At 38.0% G+C, this 18707-nt stretch overlaps 1 protein-coding gene across 4 annotated transcripts in view; it reads left to right on the forward strand.

Moving 5' to 3' along the window:
* The window catches only part of CCDC148 (coiled-coil domain containing 148), a 208370-nt gene that overhangs the window by 27634 nt on the left and 162029 nt on the right, over positions 1–18707 (forward strand). For all 4 annotated transcript variants that reach the window (XR_009351940.1, XM_059167279.1, XM_059167278.1 and 1 more), the window contains exons 7-8: positions 9023–9161; positions 11328–11534. Coding sequence is in view for 3 of the 4 variants with exons in the window: in XM_059167279.1 (XP_059023262.1) it covers positions 9023–9161; positions 11328–11534 (346 nt within the window). In the remaining variant the exon portion in view is untranslated. The remainder of the gene's footprint in view (positions 1–9022; positions 9162–11327; positions 11535–18707) is intronic.

The raw sequence follows: 18707 nt of genomic DNA on the forward strand, positions 1-18707 counted from the left end.
AGTTTATTATTAACATAATAAAATATGTGTAGCTATAAACAAAGACAAGATTAAAATTACTATGGACAGGATTGCCAAATTTTGACAAGAGAGGAATTATAATGCCTATTTTATATATCAAATCAATTGTTCATAACAAGATTTTCCTACTCCTTGTACCTTGAGGTCCAATCCTTTGAGGAAACTGTATCATTAGAACTGAGTCTATGGAGAACCAGTAACATAAGAAATGATAATAACCATTCTCAGGCTTATGTTTATCTGCCGTCTTAGTGCTTATATAAGAATATAAAGTTGAATATTGATAATGTCTAAAAAATAATAAACTTCTCTAGGAAAGAGAATCATCAGTCCTCTAATCTACTCTTATAATTTCTTAATGACAACTGATAGTTGGTTTGAGGTGATATTACAACATTTTTATGTGGCATTTAAAATTTCAAAAGCCTGAGGCACCTGCCCTGCTCAGTCATTAGAGCATGTGACTCTTAAACTTAAGGTTGTGAGTTTGAGCCCCACTTTGGGTGTGGAGCCAAATAAATAAATAAATAAATAAATAAAGTGTCAGAAGCCCTCAATGGTTTATTAAATGTTTCCTCATGCCATCCCAAAGTAATAGGCCAGCTTTATTATTCTTGTTTTTGAATCTGGGAAACTGAGTCATAATGTCTATATAAGTAACTTTATTCACTTCACCTTTATTGCAGTTAAAAATGTTCTTGTTTCCCCCAAATGAAAAATAACTGGTACATGGGGGCAAGTTCTGGCTCAGTAGGACTAAAAAGAATAGAGCACATTGTGTGTTTGTAGGTCATCTTTTACTGATTGTATACATTCGAGTTTGAGCTGGTTTTGTTTAGTTCTGGGTCTTTGCCTTTAAAATGGTCCTTGATGTTGAATACTTGTCAGTTACCAATCATCAGAGGAATGTTAGTGTAAATGGTATCTCTGGACACATTTAAAAAGTCATTTTTCTTTCCTTCAAGATACCCTATCAAATAGGGTATCTTTGGCTGTAAGTAAGAGAATCCCAACTTAAGTCATTGTCACTTAAACAACAGTGATGTCTTGTTTCCCATAAAATGCAGAAGTAGAGAAGTCCAAGCACAGTGAAATCTGGTTTTCTGCATTCTCTTGCCCTGCTTTCCTGCAAGGTAGATGACTTCCTGCAGCAATTCCCACCATAACACTCAGAGGCAGAAAAAGAAATTTTCTTCCTCATAAGCTAGGAAACCTTTGCCTTAGAAGACTAGTTCTCACATTTCATTGGCCAGAATTGGGTGTTTTGTCCATACTTATACCAAACATTGGCCAGAAGAATAGGAAGCTTGTGAACGGATGTCTGTAAACGGCTTAAAATCAGTCAAGATTCTGTCTCAGGGATGGGGATGGTGCCCACCTTCCCTGGAGTGGACGCTCTCTGGAGAAAGGTAGATCTTGAATAAAATAAGGATTCTGATGAGCAGAAGCAGGAATAGGGAAAATGTTTGCTACTTTTTACCTTTTCCTTACACTTATGATGAATATAATTACTTAAAACATAGCATGTGGAGTGGTTGAGCCATTATGTGTTACTTTTAATAGGCTGTTTTATCTTGATCATACGATCTCAAAACTCCCACTAGGAATTATATTGCCTCTTAAAACTGTGTGGATGGATGTAGGGACAAAGGATGGTTTAGGAGCCTTGCCATCATTCCAGCTACTGCACTTCTAAAAAATATACATTCTAAGTAAAAAATCGAGCTTTCTATGACAACTCCTCCTCCTCAAAAAAAAATCTAAGAAAAAACAGTGTGCTTGCCATATCAATAGCAGCTTCCATATAAATCACTTAACCTCCTCCTCTGGCCAGATTCATGCCCCTAAACCCTTCTGGAAGAAATTCTGGAGTCATCAATTTTAGAGCCCTGCCATATTTTCACTTTTCTGTGGCTCTCAGGAGACTGTGGCTTTGGATGCTGATGTAAGTTCTGGCTTTACCCTATAGGCAATTTTGTTGTTGATTCTTTAATTCAGTGGATTTTGGCTATACATCTACAACTGATCGTAGCCAAAAGGCTGAGAAGTGAGGGCCTTACTTATTATTAATAATAATAATAATTATTATTATTATTATTAATTATTATTATTCTAGCCATCAACTTCCACATAAGTAGGCAGACTGGGCAGAGCCTGAGGACCCTGGAAGTGAGAACTGCTAAGTAAGAATGGGTCTCTGGAAAGACAATATACTTACTCAAACAAAATCCAAGGAGAAGATTCTGTTGGTCAGAAGTAACTCTAAGGCTCCGGAGCCCCCTGTAAACCCGGCCGGAAACCAAAGATAGATTTATATTTGGATAATGGGAGTGGGGTATTGTGGTAGTTGGGTGGGGTAACAGTTTCAGGAATCAGGCTAATTAGATTCAGTGTTTGGGTCTGATTTGGAAAGACAACATTAAAAAGTAGAGTCAAGTTATATCTCTTAGAGGGTCAGACCCAATACAGCCCCAAAAGCCAATTACATCAGAGCTATCTTTTACTCACATTAATCCACCAGTGTTTCCTTGCAATTCTACTTAGTGGAGAGAAGCACTAGATGTCTCCTGCCACTGTTACACTAGAAGAGTTCAGAGTTTTTCTCCAGGCCAGATTCACTGTGGCCAGTTGCCAATCTTCAGCTAGCTATTAGATATATCAGGCAGCTTCAGGAGGTACTGCCATTTTGCTGGAAATCTCCCTTCACTCTGAGAAAGTTATAAAACAATTTTCAGCCATTTGTGAACATAATGGTTAATTTCATAAACTTGTCTCTGCTGATAAAGTACTTGTCACCTTGTTTGCCACTCTGCTTCTCCCCCCACCACAAATGTGTGCTGATGTCATAGAGCTGAAACCTTAAGGAAATGACTTAAGCATGACTAAGAAGAAAATTGGTGGCTAAGTTAATTGTGAGTCAGTTTAGAATTTTTGGAATGATTCAAACAGGTAGAATTAGGGAGACAGTCAGCCTTGGTGTAGTTAGATTCTTATTGCTGTCATTCTTTTCTGAATTACCCATTTTGTATCACATCCTGGGATATCATGTTAAAATTGTATCATGGGACTTCATTATGGGGCAGGGATGGTAGGTGGAGACTGAACTGTAGATATTTTACACTTCTACAGTCTGGAATTTCCTGAAGTATTAGAAGTGCCCAGTAAGCCTAGAAACTGTAAAATCTTGGTATGCTATTATAAAGATGAAAACTATGAAACATTTTAAATCAGAAAATTTGGATGGACAAAAAGAATAGAAATTGCACAGACCTGCCAAAGATTTTTTTCTCTAAAGATAATTTAAAAATTGCAAAAGTTTAGGATAATTTTAAAGCCTTCTTTAAATTTTTTAAAATTATGGAGTCACTTTTCAAATTCAGAAAGTAGGTAAATGATTAGAAGAGCTTTTAATAGCTGTATAACTTAGCTACTTCTGTCATTGGAATCACCAGCAAAGCAATTAAATTAAACAGGAACTTTGAAGGTAAAATCTAACCTTAGCGGCACCGGAGTGGCTCAGTTGCTTAAACAACTGCCTTTGACTCAGGTCAGGATCCCAGGGTCCTGGGATTGAGTCCTAGGTCAAGCTCTTTGCTCAGTGGGGAGCCTGCTTCTCCTGCTCCCTCTGCCTGCTACTCTGCCTGCTTGTGCTCTCTCTCTGTCAAATAAATAAATAAAACTTAAAAAAAAAAAAAAAGCTAACCTTAGTTATTTTGTATAGCTTAGCTATTTTACATACGTTTTTCTGTACAATGAAAAGATGTTTGATTAGGAAAGATAAATGTCCAGATTGGAATTTAGAAATTCAGATTTATTAAATTTGATTTTATTTTAGAGGCTAAATAGAAAACAGCTACTTTGTTATTCTGAAGAGGCCATTATATTTGAATATTCCTCTTAGATTTTTACTATCCAGGAGACTCAGTATATATATAATGGTGGGGGCTTTCTCCCTCACAAACAGCATCCTAATGGAGATGTATGACTATGCTATTACTATTGCCAGTATGAGTATTTGCCTCAAAATTTAAGCCTTTGGTTCTAAAAACTGCTATAAATACTCTAAAATAATAATGTTGTATTTATGTATCATTTTAAAGTATGTTTTTTGTTTTTATTCTATGTATACTAGAAAAATGACTTACAGTTTGCATAATTGTGGTAATTGGAAAAAGTTGTTGAAATGTGAGGTTTCTAAAATCAATAAGAAGAGCAAAATGGATGTGATCTTTTGTGGCATACTTGGTTTGAAATAGTTTCGATGTTATATTATCATTTCATATGTTTAAGTGGTTTTAATGTTGTCACATAATGGCACGTAATTAATACATTCACACAATACGTAAAAATGCACTCAGTGCCACAGATTCTCCTGCTGCTATATTTATTTATAGCAATGCACACTGCTTAATGTGTGCTTTTATTTGAAAAGCATTTTTGTAAATGTTTGCCATTTGCACTTTCTCTTTGAGTGTAGCCGAAATCTTGCACCACCATTCAATATGAGAGATCATCAAAGCAATTAGCTTAGAAGTACTTCTCCATTTACCAAAGGATTAAAACTATTTTTTGAAAATTATGGGTAAGATGGCTTAGATACAATCTTAGGTCAGGTTCTATAGAAGCAAAGCTGAGACAGGAATTGTAAGAACAAGTGATTTGTTGGGCAATGCTCTCAGGAGAAGGATGGTAAGGAAAGAAAGAAAGAGGAGGGGGAAATGGTTCTGCATGGAGGTGAACTCAGTGGAAACAGTCTGCAATTTGCTTCCACAGTGAAATTCTAGAGCATGAATGGTATCACAGAGTTGGTTCCATCGTGAGGCAAGTGGGTTGACCTTCTGTACCCCCATATCAGCCAAACGTTGGTGGCAGCTGCCCTCAAAAATGGGTGGGAGAGAAGCGTCCTGGGCTTCTCCCATTTGGTCTGGGGCAATTCTGCTGAGAAACAGGTGCATCTGTGGATTATCAGCATCTTGGTGATGGGACGTCTAGCTAATAAGGGAGATCTAGCATGGTACCAACAGCATCCACCAAATAGATGGATGACAACTTAAAGCAAATGGACATATCTTGAAAGAAGTTGCTGTGGCTGATATCGAAGAGATTACTGCCTATATTCTCCTCTAGGATTCTGATGGATTCCTGTCTCATGTTGAGGTCTTTCCATTTTGAGTCTATCTTTGTGTACGGTGTAAGAGAACGGTCGAGTTTCATTCTTCTACATATAGCTGCCCAGTTTTCCCAGCACTATTTATTGGAGAGACTGTCTTTTTCCACTGTATATTTTTTCCCGTTTTGTCGAAAATTATTTGCCCATAGAGTTGAGGGTCCATATCTGGGCTCTCTACTCTGTTCCACTGGTCTATGCGTCTGTTTTTATGCCAGTACCATGCTGTCTTGGTGATCACAGCTTTGTAGTAAAACTTGAAATCAGGTAGCTGGATGCCCCCTGTTTTATTTTTGTTTTTCAACATTTCCTTAGCGACTCGGGGTCTCTTCTGATTCCATACAAATTTTTGGATTATTTGCTCCAGCTCTTTGAAAAATACCGGTAGAATTTTGATCGGAATGGCATTAAAAGTATAGATTGCTCTAGGCAGTATAGACATTTTAACAATGTTTATTCTTCTGATCCAAGACCATGGAATGGTCTTCCATCTTTTTGTGTCTTCTTCAATTTCTTTCATGAGTGTTCTGTAGTTCCTCAAATATAGATCCTTTACCTCTTTGGTTAGGTTTATTCTCAGGTATCTTATGGTTCTTGGTGCTATAGTAAATGGAATCGATTCTCTAATTTCCCTTTCTGTATTTTCATTGTTAGTGTATAAGAAAGCCACTGATTTCTGTACATTGACTTTGTATCCTGCCACGTTGCTGAATTGCTGTATGAGTTCTAGTAGTTTGGGGGTGGAGTCTTTTGGGTTTTCCATATAAAGAATCATGTCATCTGTGAAGAGAGAGAGTTTGACTTCTTCATTGCCAATTTGGTTACCTTTTATTTCTCTTTGTTGTCTGATTGCTGTTGCTAGGACTTCTAATACTATGTTGAACAAGAGTGGTGAGAGATGCTTTTTCTGCATCGATTGAGAGGACCATGTGGTTCTTCTCTCTTCTCATATTAATTTGTTCTATCACATTGATTGATTTGCGAATGTTGAACCATCCTTGTAGCCCAGGGATGAATCTCCAAAGGCAAAGGAAACAAAAGCGAAAATAAACTTTTGGGTCTTCATCAAAATCAAAAGCTTCTGCACAGCAAAGGAAACAGTCAACAAAACAAAGAGGCAATCCACGGAATGGGAGAAGATATTTGCAAATGGTAGTACAGACAAAAGGTTGATATCCCGGATCTATAAAGAACTCCTCAAACTCACACACACAAAACAGGCAATCATATCAAAAAATGGGCAGAAGATATGAACAGACACTTCTCCAATGAAGACATACAAATGGCTATCAGACACATGAAAAAATGTTCATCATCACAAGCCATCAGGGAGATTCAAATTAAAACCACATTGAGATATCACCTTACACCAATTAGAATGGCCAAAATGAGCAAGACAGGAAACAACATGTATTGGAGGGGATGTAGAGAAAGGGGAACCCTCTTACACTGTTGATGGGAATGCAAGTTGGTGCAACCTCTTTGGAGAACAATGTGGAGATTCCTCAAGAAATTAAAAATAGAACTTCCCTATGACCCTGCCTTGCACTACTGGGTATTTACCCCAAAGATACAGATGTAGTGCAAAGAAGGGCCATCTGTACCCCAATGTTTATAGCAGCAATGGTCACCGTCACCAAACTGTGGAAAGAACCAAGATGCCCTTCAACGGATGAATGGATAAGGAAGATGTGGTCCATATAGACTATGGAGTATTATGCCTCCATCAGAAAGGACGAATACCCAACTTTTGTAGCAACATGGACGGGACTGGAAGATTATGCTGAGTGAAATAAGTCAAGCAGAGAGAGTCAATTATCATATGGTTTCACTTATTTGTGGAGCATAACAAATAGCATGGAGGACATGGGGAGTTAGAGAGGAGAAAGGGAGTTGGGGGAAATTGGAAGGGGAGGTGAACCATGAGAGACTATGGACTCTGAAAAACAATCTGAGGGTTTTGAAGGGGCGGGGAGTGGGAGGTTGGGGTACCAGGTGGTGGGTATTATAGAGGGCACGGATTGCATGGAGCACTGGGTGTGGTGCAAAAATAATGAATACTGTTATGCTGAAAATAAATAAAAAAATAAATTAAAACAAACAAACAAACAAAAAATGGACAATTTATTTACCTCAAATCTGTTATTTTCCCCTCCTCAGCATACCCTGCCACATACATACACATTTGTAATTAAAAGTGGAAAGTCAAACTATGTTCAAGTCCCTGTGATTAGAGAAATAATTTAAAAGCATAAATGAAGACATGGACCGCAGGTCTATTTTTTTATTGTTGTTGTTACTTGTGGTGTAGTAATAGAGAATTTATGTGGCCAACTTTGCTATTAAAATGCATTTTTGTTATTGTGAACAAAATGAGTTCGAGAGAGGACCTTAGGTATTACCCATGAAGTCTTGAGGGTGTTCTAAATGCCAAGTACACTTAGGCAAGTGTTTCCACAGACTTAATACCCCTATATGAAATGCTTTGTTTGAATGCCGATACATTTATACCTGATTCAGACAGAAGCAATACACTCAGTGTGTTCAATGAATGAACTCGTCTCAAATTATTTCTCTGCAATAGATTATATCATATGGAAGAACTGTGGAGTATGCTTCTTCTGGTAAAATACCTCCATGCCTCTTTTTCTTCCCATTATAGAGCTGTTAGTGAAGATTATCTTTTTTGAAAGAGAATTTATTTTTTCTTGCTACTTACCAGAATAGTGAAACACTTTACAAAAACCAGGTAACTTTGTACGATATGAGGACAGTGGAATTCCCATTAGTATCACTGATTTAAAGAGGTTTTTATTCATTTTAAATTGTCAAGTATTTTTCAAGGGCATAGAAGATATATTATGAATTCTTTGAATTGCACTATTAACTTTAAAGTAAAAGATCTTTGGTATAGTAGAAATAAACAATAGCAAGTCTCCATCTTGGATCAAAGAAATACTTGCTCCTAATAATATTCACTCTGATTGCATTTGTATTTCATTATTCCAATTTATTAAACAAGAATAACAATATGCAAATAAACCCAGAATAATATAGAGGCATTAATTCAGTTTAGAGTTTAAGCTGATATCACACCCTTTCCACTCTGCATAGGGCTTTGCTAATATACCTTATGTAAAACACAAACCAGGCCCGTGCCTAGGAGTGCCCTTTAATGAAAAAGGCATTTTGGACTGGGGTGGACATGTTACTAGGTAGGGCCTTGAAGAGGTCCTGTTTACAAATGATTTCTTCAGTGATCTGAAATCTAATGCCATTGGTAATCTTCTCACTAACATTATCTAGTCTTAATCCTACCACACGAGAAGTTGAGAGAGTAAATTAATGATAATTTTAGACTTGTTTTAAAGTGAAACCTTAAATAAGTGCTTTCCTCAGGCCTTAATTTCCTTTGTAAAATCGTTCATTTAACTGTGTACATTTGTGTTTTCCTCCAGGAATAAAAATTCCATTTTAGTCTGTATGTTTTATTTCCCAATGTTCATTTATTTCACTCATTGATTGTGAATTTTTAAATATTCTTATAGGGAGGATAGAATAAATATTTTAAAAATATTATGTCACTTTGCAAACTTCTTGAAATTATGCCTGGAACTTGTGGTAAGACCAATAAAGGATTGAAGAACCCATCGTATTAGGATTTAAAACCTTTTCTATAGCAGACATATAGTTTGGCTATAATGTATTTTAAAAAACCAACCCCAGACTTCATTTTATATAATCAGTACCATTTGTTAATAGTTTGAGCAGTTTGAGTTCCCTCAAACTCGGTGATTGCTTAACAATGTGTTGTGACACTTTTCTTGCTTCTAGAAACTTCCAGTTAAGTGAAGAAGAACACTGGATTTACCAGGCTGTTCTGGATCAGTATCCTGGAGAGCTCTGTAACAGAAGAACTCTGTATCTGAACATGTTACAAAGATACTTTCCTCACAGATCTAGGCATGATTTGGTGAGTACAGGACCCTATATAACAGCAAGTTAAATTGCTTTAGTGGTCAATAATTACCAGACAAAATTTATATTTTTAGAATGGTGCTCTAAAATTTTTTTTTCCTACACTCTCTCAAATAATAGAGATATAAGTTGAAAGTCTCCCATTTTTCAAGTCATATGGTGCATAAGAATGTAGAGAACCCTTCAGGCAACATTCATTCTTCTATGCTTACCTGCCCGAGAGATCTTTACTATGACTTCCTGGGTTGCTCTGCCCGTAATTGACCTCTAGGTGTCTGTGCATTCACCTGCCCGCTCTCAGAGGTTCTGCAATCTCTGGCTCTTGCCTGAAAGTGGGGTGCCTGCTACCCATCTATCTGCAGAGCCTGTCACATCGTAGCCCTTCCAGTCATGGGGAAGGCAGCACTTGCCTTGGGGGCTGGTGCTTACTTATATCATCCCCACAACATCATCTCCACTTGATCACCCTAGATGGATCTGAAATACAAATGCCCCAAATTAGAACTCAAAGTCATGACTAAAATTTCCCTGAGAAGGGTCTTTAGTTCATAAGACCACAAAGACAAGAAAACAGAAGTTATCATGTTGCCAATTAACTTTACAATGACTCATCTTAAAATATATATGTAAACAAACACATGTAAACTTTTAAATGGGCCATGCTATAAAATATTATTACATACTCTACATTTTGTAATTATTTTAAATAAGCAGGTAACAATAGTACCAACATGTGTATAGAATGTATCTTATTTCAGTCATGAGTAAACTTCTATAACACACAGAAGTAGATGAAAGAGTACTATTTTTATTATATTTTTCAGATAAAGAAACTGAAGCAAAGGTCACACATCTAGTATGACCCTTCTCTCCTATCCCCGATTCCCCCACCAAATGATTATTTGTTTTAATTTTGATCTTTATTTTATAGCAGATACCTATTATATAAAAAACATGTTATATAATAAATAATTCACTCTATCTTTTTAAAGTTTTATTAAATTAGATCTTTCTTTTTATTCCCTGTTGATTCTATTTGTTTTTGTGACCAGTTATGATTTTTAACTTTTTGTATTGACCTATTAACATGATAAAGATTTTTGTATTCACTTCTTACAATGGGTTGATTAGTATGCATTTCTGCATGGTATATGCTTCCTTTCTTAGTGTTTTAGAGATTTTTAGTATATTTTTGACTTTTGGGAACAAAGCTCAGAAGTTTCCACAACATATTTTAGCAGCTAATATTTGGTTTAATTGAATGCATAGCCTGTTTCATCATGTACCTAATTAACCATACCTGGATTATTATCTTAGAACAACCTTATCCTTCTTGCTTGATTCTTTTCTCACACCACTTAGGGGCTAAATAATGTATAAATTCAGAGATGTGGTCTATACTGGCAAGATAAAGAATTATGAGGGTCAGTGGCTCTCAATTTCAGAAGGCACAACTTCATATAGAGAACATTTCAGAATCACTACAAAGGCTTTTCAAATGACTCAGGCAATCTCCATTCCTGTTCTTCCCCTCAAGACTTTCCCTCAAGACTCTGAGATCTTTCTTGGTTGGGATTCACTGCCAGCAGGAACTACCAGTACCCATGTGAGAATATCATGTCCAACAGGACTGCAGGATGGGAAGAACTAATATGACTGCTGTAATTCCTTTGAGTTCAGACATCCTAAAACCTGAATATATCAGTAATCAAGGGCAAACTGAGTTTTGGAGATTATGGTAGCATTTTATGTTTATTAGCATGTGTCTAAGTGAAGCACTTGAAGTAATTTTTAAAATACCAAAACTAAATTACAGATGGCATATTTTTGAAATTATATACAAGGGAAGTAATATTTTCTGTGAATAAATTCACTTCCATGTAGACATGGAAGGTGTTTTAGGGCTGCCTAATCAGACTCCATCCCATACAAGGAAACTAAGGGCCTACAAACATTAAACAACTGGTCCGTAGTCACCAGTTAGCCACAGGCTCAGAACTTGGGGAATTGTACCTGGTCCTGGTTGCTGCATTCACTATTAAGATATTTGTCTCCGATTTTTCAAAATTACTGGTTATGATTCACTTTATCCATTTTTTGTAGCAATGACATAAAGCATAGTCTCAGCTTCATAAGTGTTTGCCATCTGTTTTCTTTTCAGGTGGAACATGAGAAATATTGTGATCAATATCGCTTTGCCAGGGAGCAGCGAAGGATCCTGATATCAAATTGGAATAAGAACAGGAGAGACTTTATCCAGAAGGCTGTGCTGACCCTCACTGAGGCCTGTGCAACACACGCAATGGAGGACACTTTGGCTAAGGACAGGAGAAAGCAGCAGGAACTGTGTGCACTTCTGAAAGCCAAGGTGAGATGCTCTGCTGAGGGTGTTTAGGGATTTGCCCTGGCATTCATTTAAGAACCCACTGTCCTGTTTGCTCAAACCCAACCTGAAGTTCAGTTTTCTCTAAAACTTTTATTTTGGGGCGCCTGGGTGGCTCAGTGGGTTAGGCCGCTGCCTTCGGCTCAGGTCATGATCTCAGGGTCCTGGGATCGAGTCCCACATCGGGCTCTCTGCTCGGCAGGGAGCCTGTTTCCTCCTCCTCTCTCTCTCTGCCTGCCTTTCTGCCTACTTGTGATCTCTCTCTGTCAAATAAATAAATAAAATCTTTAAAAAAAAATAAAAAAATAAAACTTTTATTTTGAATAAAACTTTTAGTTGGAACCATATGAAATTACAATTGTTTTAGATCAACAGTAGTCAACAATCAACAATTTCTTATGGTTCAAGTGGAAGTTATCATGACAGGTCAATGTTCAAATTTGGATTAAGTGATATCCAACACGAACTACAAATGCTACTTAAGAGGTGCTGGATGAAAATGCAGAAAGTAACTAGAGAGTAGAGTCTGATTCGAGCTCACTCTTGGACTTCTCATTCACATTAAAGATGTCAAAAAAGGTAAAATTATGAAGAGGAGAGAAGATTTGTGAAGAGATATGTTGGGGGGAGCTTGATGGGCAAAGTGAAAGGTGGAGTGGATGGGGCATTCCTCTTCCTCAGATCCAATGAGGGGGTCTCCGGGATGGCTTGGAGAGGTTAGTGGGGAACCCCTGCAGTTGGAGCTTGAGGACTAGTGTTTCATGGTCACAGGAAGCCAGAGGATCTGCCTCCATGGCAGAATTGAAAACAAAGATGGCTGCTGTGTTGGGAATAATTTCATTCCCCAGACTGCTCACTGGTGCATGAGTCCTGAAGGCCTGAGGTGTATATAGCCTTCCTTGGCAGGACTATTAAACAAATTGTGTTGAGGTACAGCATATCTACATTAAAGTACACACATATTTATATATTTTTATTATTTTTTAAAAGATTTTATTTATTCATTTGACAGCGAGAGAGATCACAAGCAGGGAGAGCGGCAGGCAGAGGGAGAAGCAGGCTCCCCACTGAGCAGGGAGCCCAATTCGGGGCTTGATCCTAGGAGCCTAAGATCCTGACCTGAGCCAACGACAGATGCTTAACCAACTGAGCTACCCAGACACCCCTGCAAACCTTTATTTATTGATAAAAGACATGGTAGGAGAATGATGGCACAAGAAGTTTTATTCTATTGGTAGAAAAAAAAAATAACCTGCAATTAATAGTTATACCACAGCAATTAACAGCATGTAAAAAGAAATGTCTCTTTTAAAACATTAGAGGAGAAATGCCTACTCCGTATTTTTTTCAAACAAAAAGATACTATATTGGGCATTGCATAAGCTTGGGATCTAGAAGGAAGAGAAGCTGCATCAAGCCTGAACTGCCTACCATGGACTATAGAGCTAATGCACATTTCTTCTCCATCTGCAGCCGATAAGAAACACACATGTCAGGGACAAGGACAAGTCTCTATATACTCCAGAGTCTTGTTTATATTCATTTTGTGCACAGTATCATTAGACTTTTAGCTCTGCTGTGGGGGATTATTTTCTTTTGATTATATTGCATTGAGGTAAACATGCAGTAAAGAACAGAAAAGGGAAGTGGGTGATTGAATGAAATTTTACAAATTTATACTGCCGCATGTAAAAACCACTGAGCTGAAAAGAGAACATTTCCTGCAGCTCAGGTTCCCTCATGTCTCTCCCTAGCATATACTACCCACACCCATAACCACTATTCTAAATTCATCACTATAAATTAGTTTTTCTTATTCTTGAATTTCATATAACTCAAATCATGCATATATAGACATATACCACAATTTATTTATAGGTTATCATGTTAATAGAAATTCATGTTATTTCCAGGTTTTTGCTATTATGATAATGGGCCTGTGAACACTCTTGAACATGTCTTATGGTAGACATATGCACTCATTTCTATAGGATTTATACTTCGAGTGGGATTGCCAGATCAGGGGTATTTAGCTTTAGTAAATACTGCCAAATAGTTTTCCAAAGTGGTTATACAAATTTGCCGCTGGTTTCAGTTGCTCCACATCCTCACCAACATTGATATCGCCAATCTTTAAATTTAGCTAGTCTCCTGTATGTGTAGTGGTCCTTCAACAAGGACCTGTTCCTTCAGAACAGATGATGAGCATCTTTCCACATGCATATTGAGCCTTAGGGTATCACTCCTGTGAAATGTCCCCTCAAGACTTTTGCCCATTTTTCTATTTCGGTTGTCTGTGTTTTCTTATTCATTTGTGTGCTCTTTATATATTCCATATGCAAATTCTATTTGCTTTCTTTCTTTGACTTTTCATTCTTTTAATGGTGGCTTTTGATCAACAAAAGTTCTTAGTTTCAATGAAATTCTTTGTTTTAATTTAAATGTCTGAGATATAAATTACATGCAATAAAATCACCTGTTTTAGTTAGTGTATAGTTCCCTGAGTTTTAACAAATGCATGACATGTAACTACCACCACAAGCAACATACAGACTGCTTCATCAGCCTTCAGAAATTCTTCTTGCCCTTTGTGCTCCACGCCACATCCACCTTCAGCCTTCAGCAACTACTGATCTCTGTCCCTGTACTTGGCTGTTCTAGAATGTCATATAAATGTAACCATATAGTATGTGGAAATCTGGGTTTGGCTTTTACCACTTAGCATAATGCATTTGAGATCTAGCCAACTTGTTATGTGTATCAATAGTTAGTTCCTTTTTATTATTGAGTAGTAGTCTGTGCTTTAATCACTGTTTATCCATTCAGCAGCTATTTTCAGTATTTGGCAATTAGTGTTTTTGGTTAGGGTGGAGTAGGCTTTAGGCTTTCCCTGTGAGCCTGTGCCTCAGAGGGACTTGCCACTGGTTTTCCTTGCCCGGTAGTAGATTATTATTAGACACTTGATGGGCTGTGTCTGATAAGGGAGAGGCATTCTGCCTTCTTGGTTCAGCAATAGGCTCAGGCAGGTTTTTTCACTTGGTCTTGGGACCAGAACCTACTCGTGATCTTGGCCTCCTCACCATGGCAGACAAACTCTGTCCTGTGTCTTAGTGGTTCTTGTGTGGGAGAGAGCTTCCCCTGTTACCCCAAGAGAGGAGGGTATCTTTGTTTTTTGTCTTTTCCCCCAGCTGTAATAGGTGTACACTTGTACCCAGTGGGTTCCCTGCTCTACATCCCTCCCCACCCCCAGTGACTTTTATTCTGTAGGGCTTTGTTCTTCTTCTTCTTTTAAAGATTTTATTATTTTTAGAGAGAGACAGAGACAGAGAGGGTGGGAAGAAAGGCAAAGGGAGAGAATCTCAACCAGACTCCCCACTGAATACAGAGCCCAGATAGGTGGGGAACAATATCTCATGACCTTGAGATCATTACCTGAGCCAAAACCAAGAGTTAGCCAATTACATAGGGCTTTTTTTTTTCATTTCTTGGACCTGTATTAACTTAAGAATCTTCCTCTGCTTACCTCCTTTGACCCCAATCTATTTTTTTGAGCTTTCTGTGGAGAAAAGCCTATAAAAGGGTGTAAATTCCCTTGTGTCTCTACCTTCCATGGGTTCTATACTCCCTGCTTTATGACAACAGCAAATTACAAAAAATTTAACTGTTGACTTATTACAGAGTATTAGCAGCAATCTTCTTTCCCACGTATACAGTGGCCTTGACTTTTTTAGGTGCTCTGTCTCAAATAAGTCAGTTTCTGTATTACCTCTTTCCTTGGAAACATCGTCCGTTCTTTCAATCTCAGGTTTATTTGCCCTGTGACCTCAGTCCTGGATTTGAGAAAAGTTCGGATATAGCTTTTCCTTGTGCTTAAAGTGGGAGGTGACATTCTTTCCAGCTTCTTACATTCTAAATGGAACCTGGAAGGTCCTCATGAAATACTTACTATTTATCAATCTTGTGTGTGCCCTGCTTAAGAAATCATTGCATAGTAGCACAGGGTTGTTTTCAAAGGCAGCCTGCCTGAGATTTTCTTCCCAATAGGACTTCTGCTAATGGGGAGGGGACCCTCCAAATGTGGGGTAGAAGAGCCCTAATTGGGAACACGATAGATGGAAGAGAAGCAGCTAGACAAAGGAAAATGTTAATGACCCACATCAGGGGAATGTTTCCAGGAATGTTTCCCAGCTGGCAATCCAGACAACAAAACTTATAGGAGGGCAAGAGTCAGCATTAACCACTTGCCAGGTTTACTGGGGGACATTGTCAGTCACCAGGCTAATGACTACTCTGCTGGCCTCTCCTATATGCACAATATACAGATTGTTCCCTCTCCCTCCTACCCATGGACTCTGATGGTCTAAACATCTAAGGAATAAAACGAGAGGTCATTGTCTGAATAAAGAGGAAAGAGTTGATTAATCTCTTAGAACTGAGCAATTTGATTAACTATATTTTGTGACTTAAAGTGACTGTAAGACCCTGTGTAACCCAAGGGTGAACCATGGGTTCTGCTTAGTTTTCATCTAGTGGCGAGTGAAATATCTAAATGGGGAACAAGAATAATGCTGTGTTTTGATTATTTCCCATGTATCTTGCTGTTCAGTGTATTGGGTATACTCTATGAAGTGTTCCTGCATCTCAGGCATTCTATTAGCATTTTATCATATTATCTTCAGTGACAAATCCAAGATGTGTAGTGGTTGCTGTGGAGTACCCACCCACAGAAATCAGGGGCTTGGTTTCTGGAAGCAATATAATATGGCGTCTCCTCAGAGACCCATGGTCACAAGATGGTGAACAAATGTCTCTGAACTTTTGGAGATGAAGCCTCCAAAGAGTAAATATGAGCAGAGAATGGTGGAACATAAACTAAATTGTGATGCAAAATATGTTCTATTTCCCATAGAGATGGTATTATCATTAGAGTTTGTGTTCCTGGTCAGGGACTGAGGCTCAATAAGTTGTAGCTAGAAACAAAAGGAAAAACAAAAGCTAGAATCATAAAGGAAAAGAATTAATCCTATCAATTCTATAGTAATTTAAAATACTAAATTATGCTCTTTTTTTTTTTAACCTGGATGAAAACTTGGAGATTTATCCCCATCCTTCATTTTACAAGTCTAAAAGCTGAAGTCCTGAAAGATAAAGTGAAATATTTGCCTAAGGTTCATGCCAGTTCATTTGACTTGAAATTCAATATTATCTTGGCCCTACATAGCTTTGCATACAAGAATCTTGCAAAAATAATAGAAGATATTTATTATACTTTGAGCCCCAATGCACTATAAAATAGACACACAGAATGTGAAAAATATTACTTCATTGTATCATAAATTTGACCTTTCTAAAACTAACATGCTAGCTATAATAAACATTAATTAAACATTTAACCATAATTTTGTTCTTAGTCTTGGAATTTAAAAAGGATTTTTGGGGATGATTTATGTGATTCATGCCTTTTAAGGAAAGTGTTAAAGGAATTTTGAAATAATGAGTTTTCTCACTCTCTTTCACCCCTTCTCTGTTTTATTTTGGTTTTCTATCGGTAATGGATGCTGTACCAACTAGAGAACTCTTCCCAGAGCAGTGAGGAAAGCAGGGAAATGGAAGTCTCATTCTCCTGCTACCACAAAGCTCACTCTTTGATCCCCGAAAATCCAGCCCTTCCCTAGCATCCAGCCTAAAGCACTCTGTTAGCTGTGTACTTGATTTTTTAGCATGCTTTTTCCACCATGGCTGGGGAACTTTATTCCCAGGTCTGTCTTAGTTACTTTCTCTGCACCCTTGCCCGGTGGCCAAGTGCTACTAAGTTTACCTGGACTCTCAAGGCCATGTGAGAGACCTTAGTCTTATCCTTTGTTCACCAGTTCTCCCCATTCCTCTTAATGACCGTTTCAAAAGGTCACCAGTCCTTTCAGTACCTGGAACCTAATGCCACACACCATCCCCTTCCAGCCCCTGGAGACAACCTGCCTCTATTTTATCAATAAAATGAAGTCATGGAGTTGTGAAATAGATCCCTAATTCCTGCGGCACCCTGTGTCCTTATGTCTTCTGCTAGTCTACCCACTCTCTTCCTGATGCAAGATGTGATGCCTTCTAAGTGCTCATATCCAGTCCTTCCCCAAGTCTTTGGGCCTCTAACCCATTTAACCACTTTAGGAGCTTGCTTCTACTGATTATCTTCTTTTATTATTATTTTTCTTTCTTATCCTATGAATATTTCTTCTAGCCTGTAAATATGGTTAAGTCTTTTTTACTCAAATCAAACCTTCTCTTCTCGGAAGTCATCCTCTAGCTCCTGGGTAGTCCCTAATCTCTATCCTTTTTTTTTATATCAACCATTTAAAAGAATAATCTATATTTTCTCAGGACTTCTGACTTCTCTACTCTACCAAGATCCTGTCCTCTCCCCAAGGTCACCAGTGACCTCAATTAATTACCTAATCCCGTCAGTGCTCTTCCATCCTTAGGCTAGTAGACCTCCCTGCTTCATTTCTCATTGTTGGCCATGTACTCTTTGTTCTAAAATATTGTTTCAGCTTCTAAAATATTATTCTGTTTGCCATATCTTAGTCTGCCTATGTGTTTGTCATCTTCTGCACCATCCTAAAACCCTGGTTTCCTCACTTGCTGTCCTTGCTCTTTCCTTTTCTCTCAGAACTTCACTGGCTCCTAATCCCACTTATGTTTTTACCTATCTTTATATGCTGTAAGATTTATGTACGTATTTATTTATTTGGCAGAGAGAGAAAGGGAAAGAGAGAGAGTACAAGCAAGGAGAGTAGCAGAAGCGGGCTCCCTGCTGATCAGGGAGCCTGATGTGGGACTCAACCCCAGGACCCTGGAATCATCACCTGAGCTGAAGGCAGACGCTTAACTGACTAAGCCACCCAGATGCCCACTCTTTTTTCCCATCTTTGAACAGCTCTCTCTTGAACCTCATTTATCCATCTACATACTGATTATATCAACTTAAAAGTCTATAGATACCTTAAAGTCTATGTCCAAAATGGGAATTTTTGTTTCCCTCCAATAAATTGACACTCTTTTCTTGAAACTTATTTTAACTTCCTCTTCAGACTCTCTCACCCCCATAGCTATTTACCAGCTTTAGAAATTTTCTCTCTTACCCTGGGCTTGGCCATTGTTCCT

Source organism: Mustela lutreola, chromosome 3 (assembly GCF_030435805.1).
Source record: "Mustela lutreola isolate mMusLut2 chromosome 3, mMusLut2.pri, whole genome shotgun sequence".
Taxonomy (NCBI): Eukaryota; Metazoa; Chordata; class Mammalia; order Carnivora; family Mustelidae; genus Mustela; species Mustela lutreola.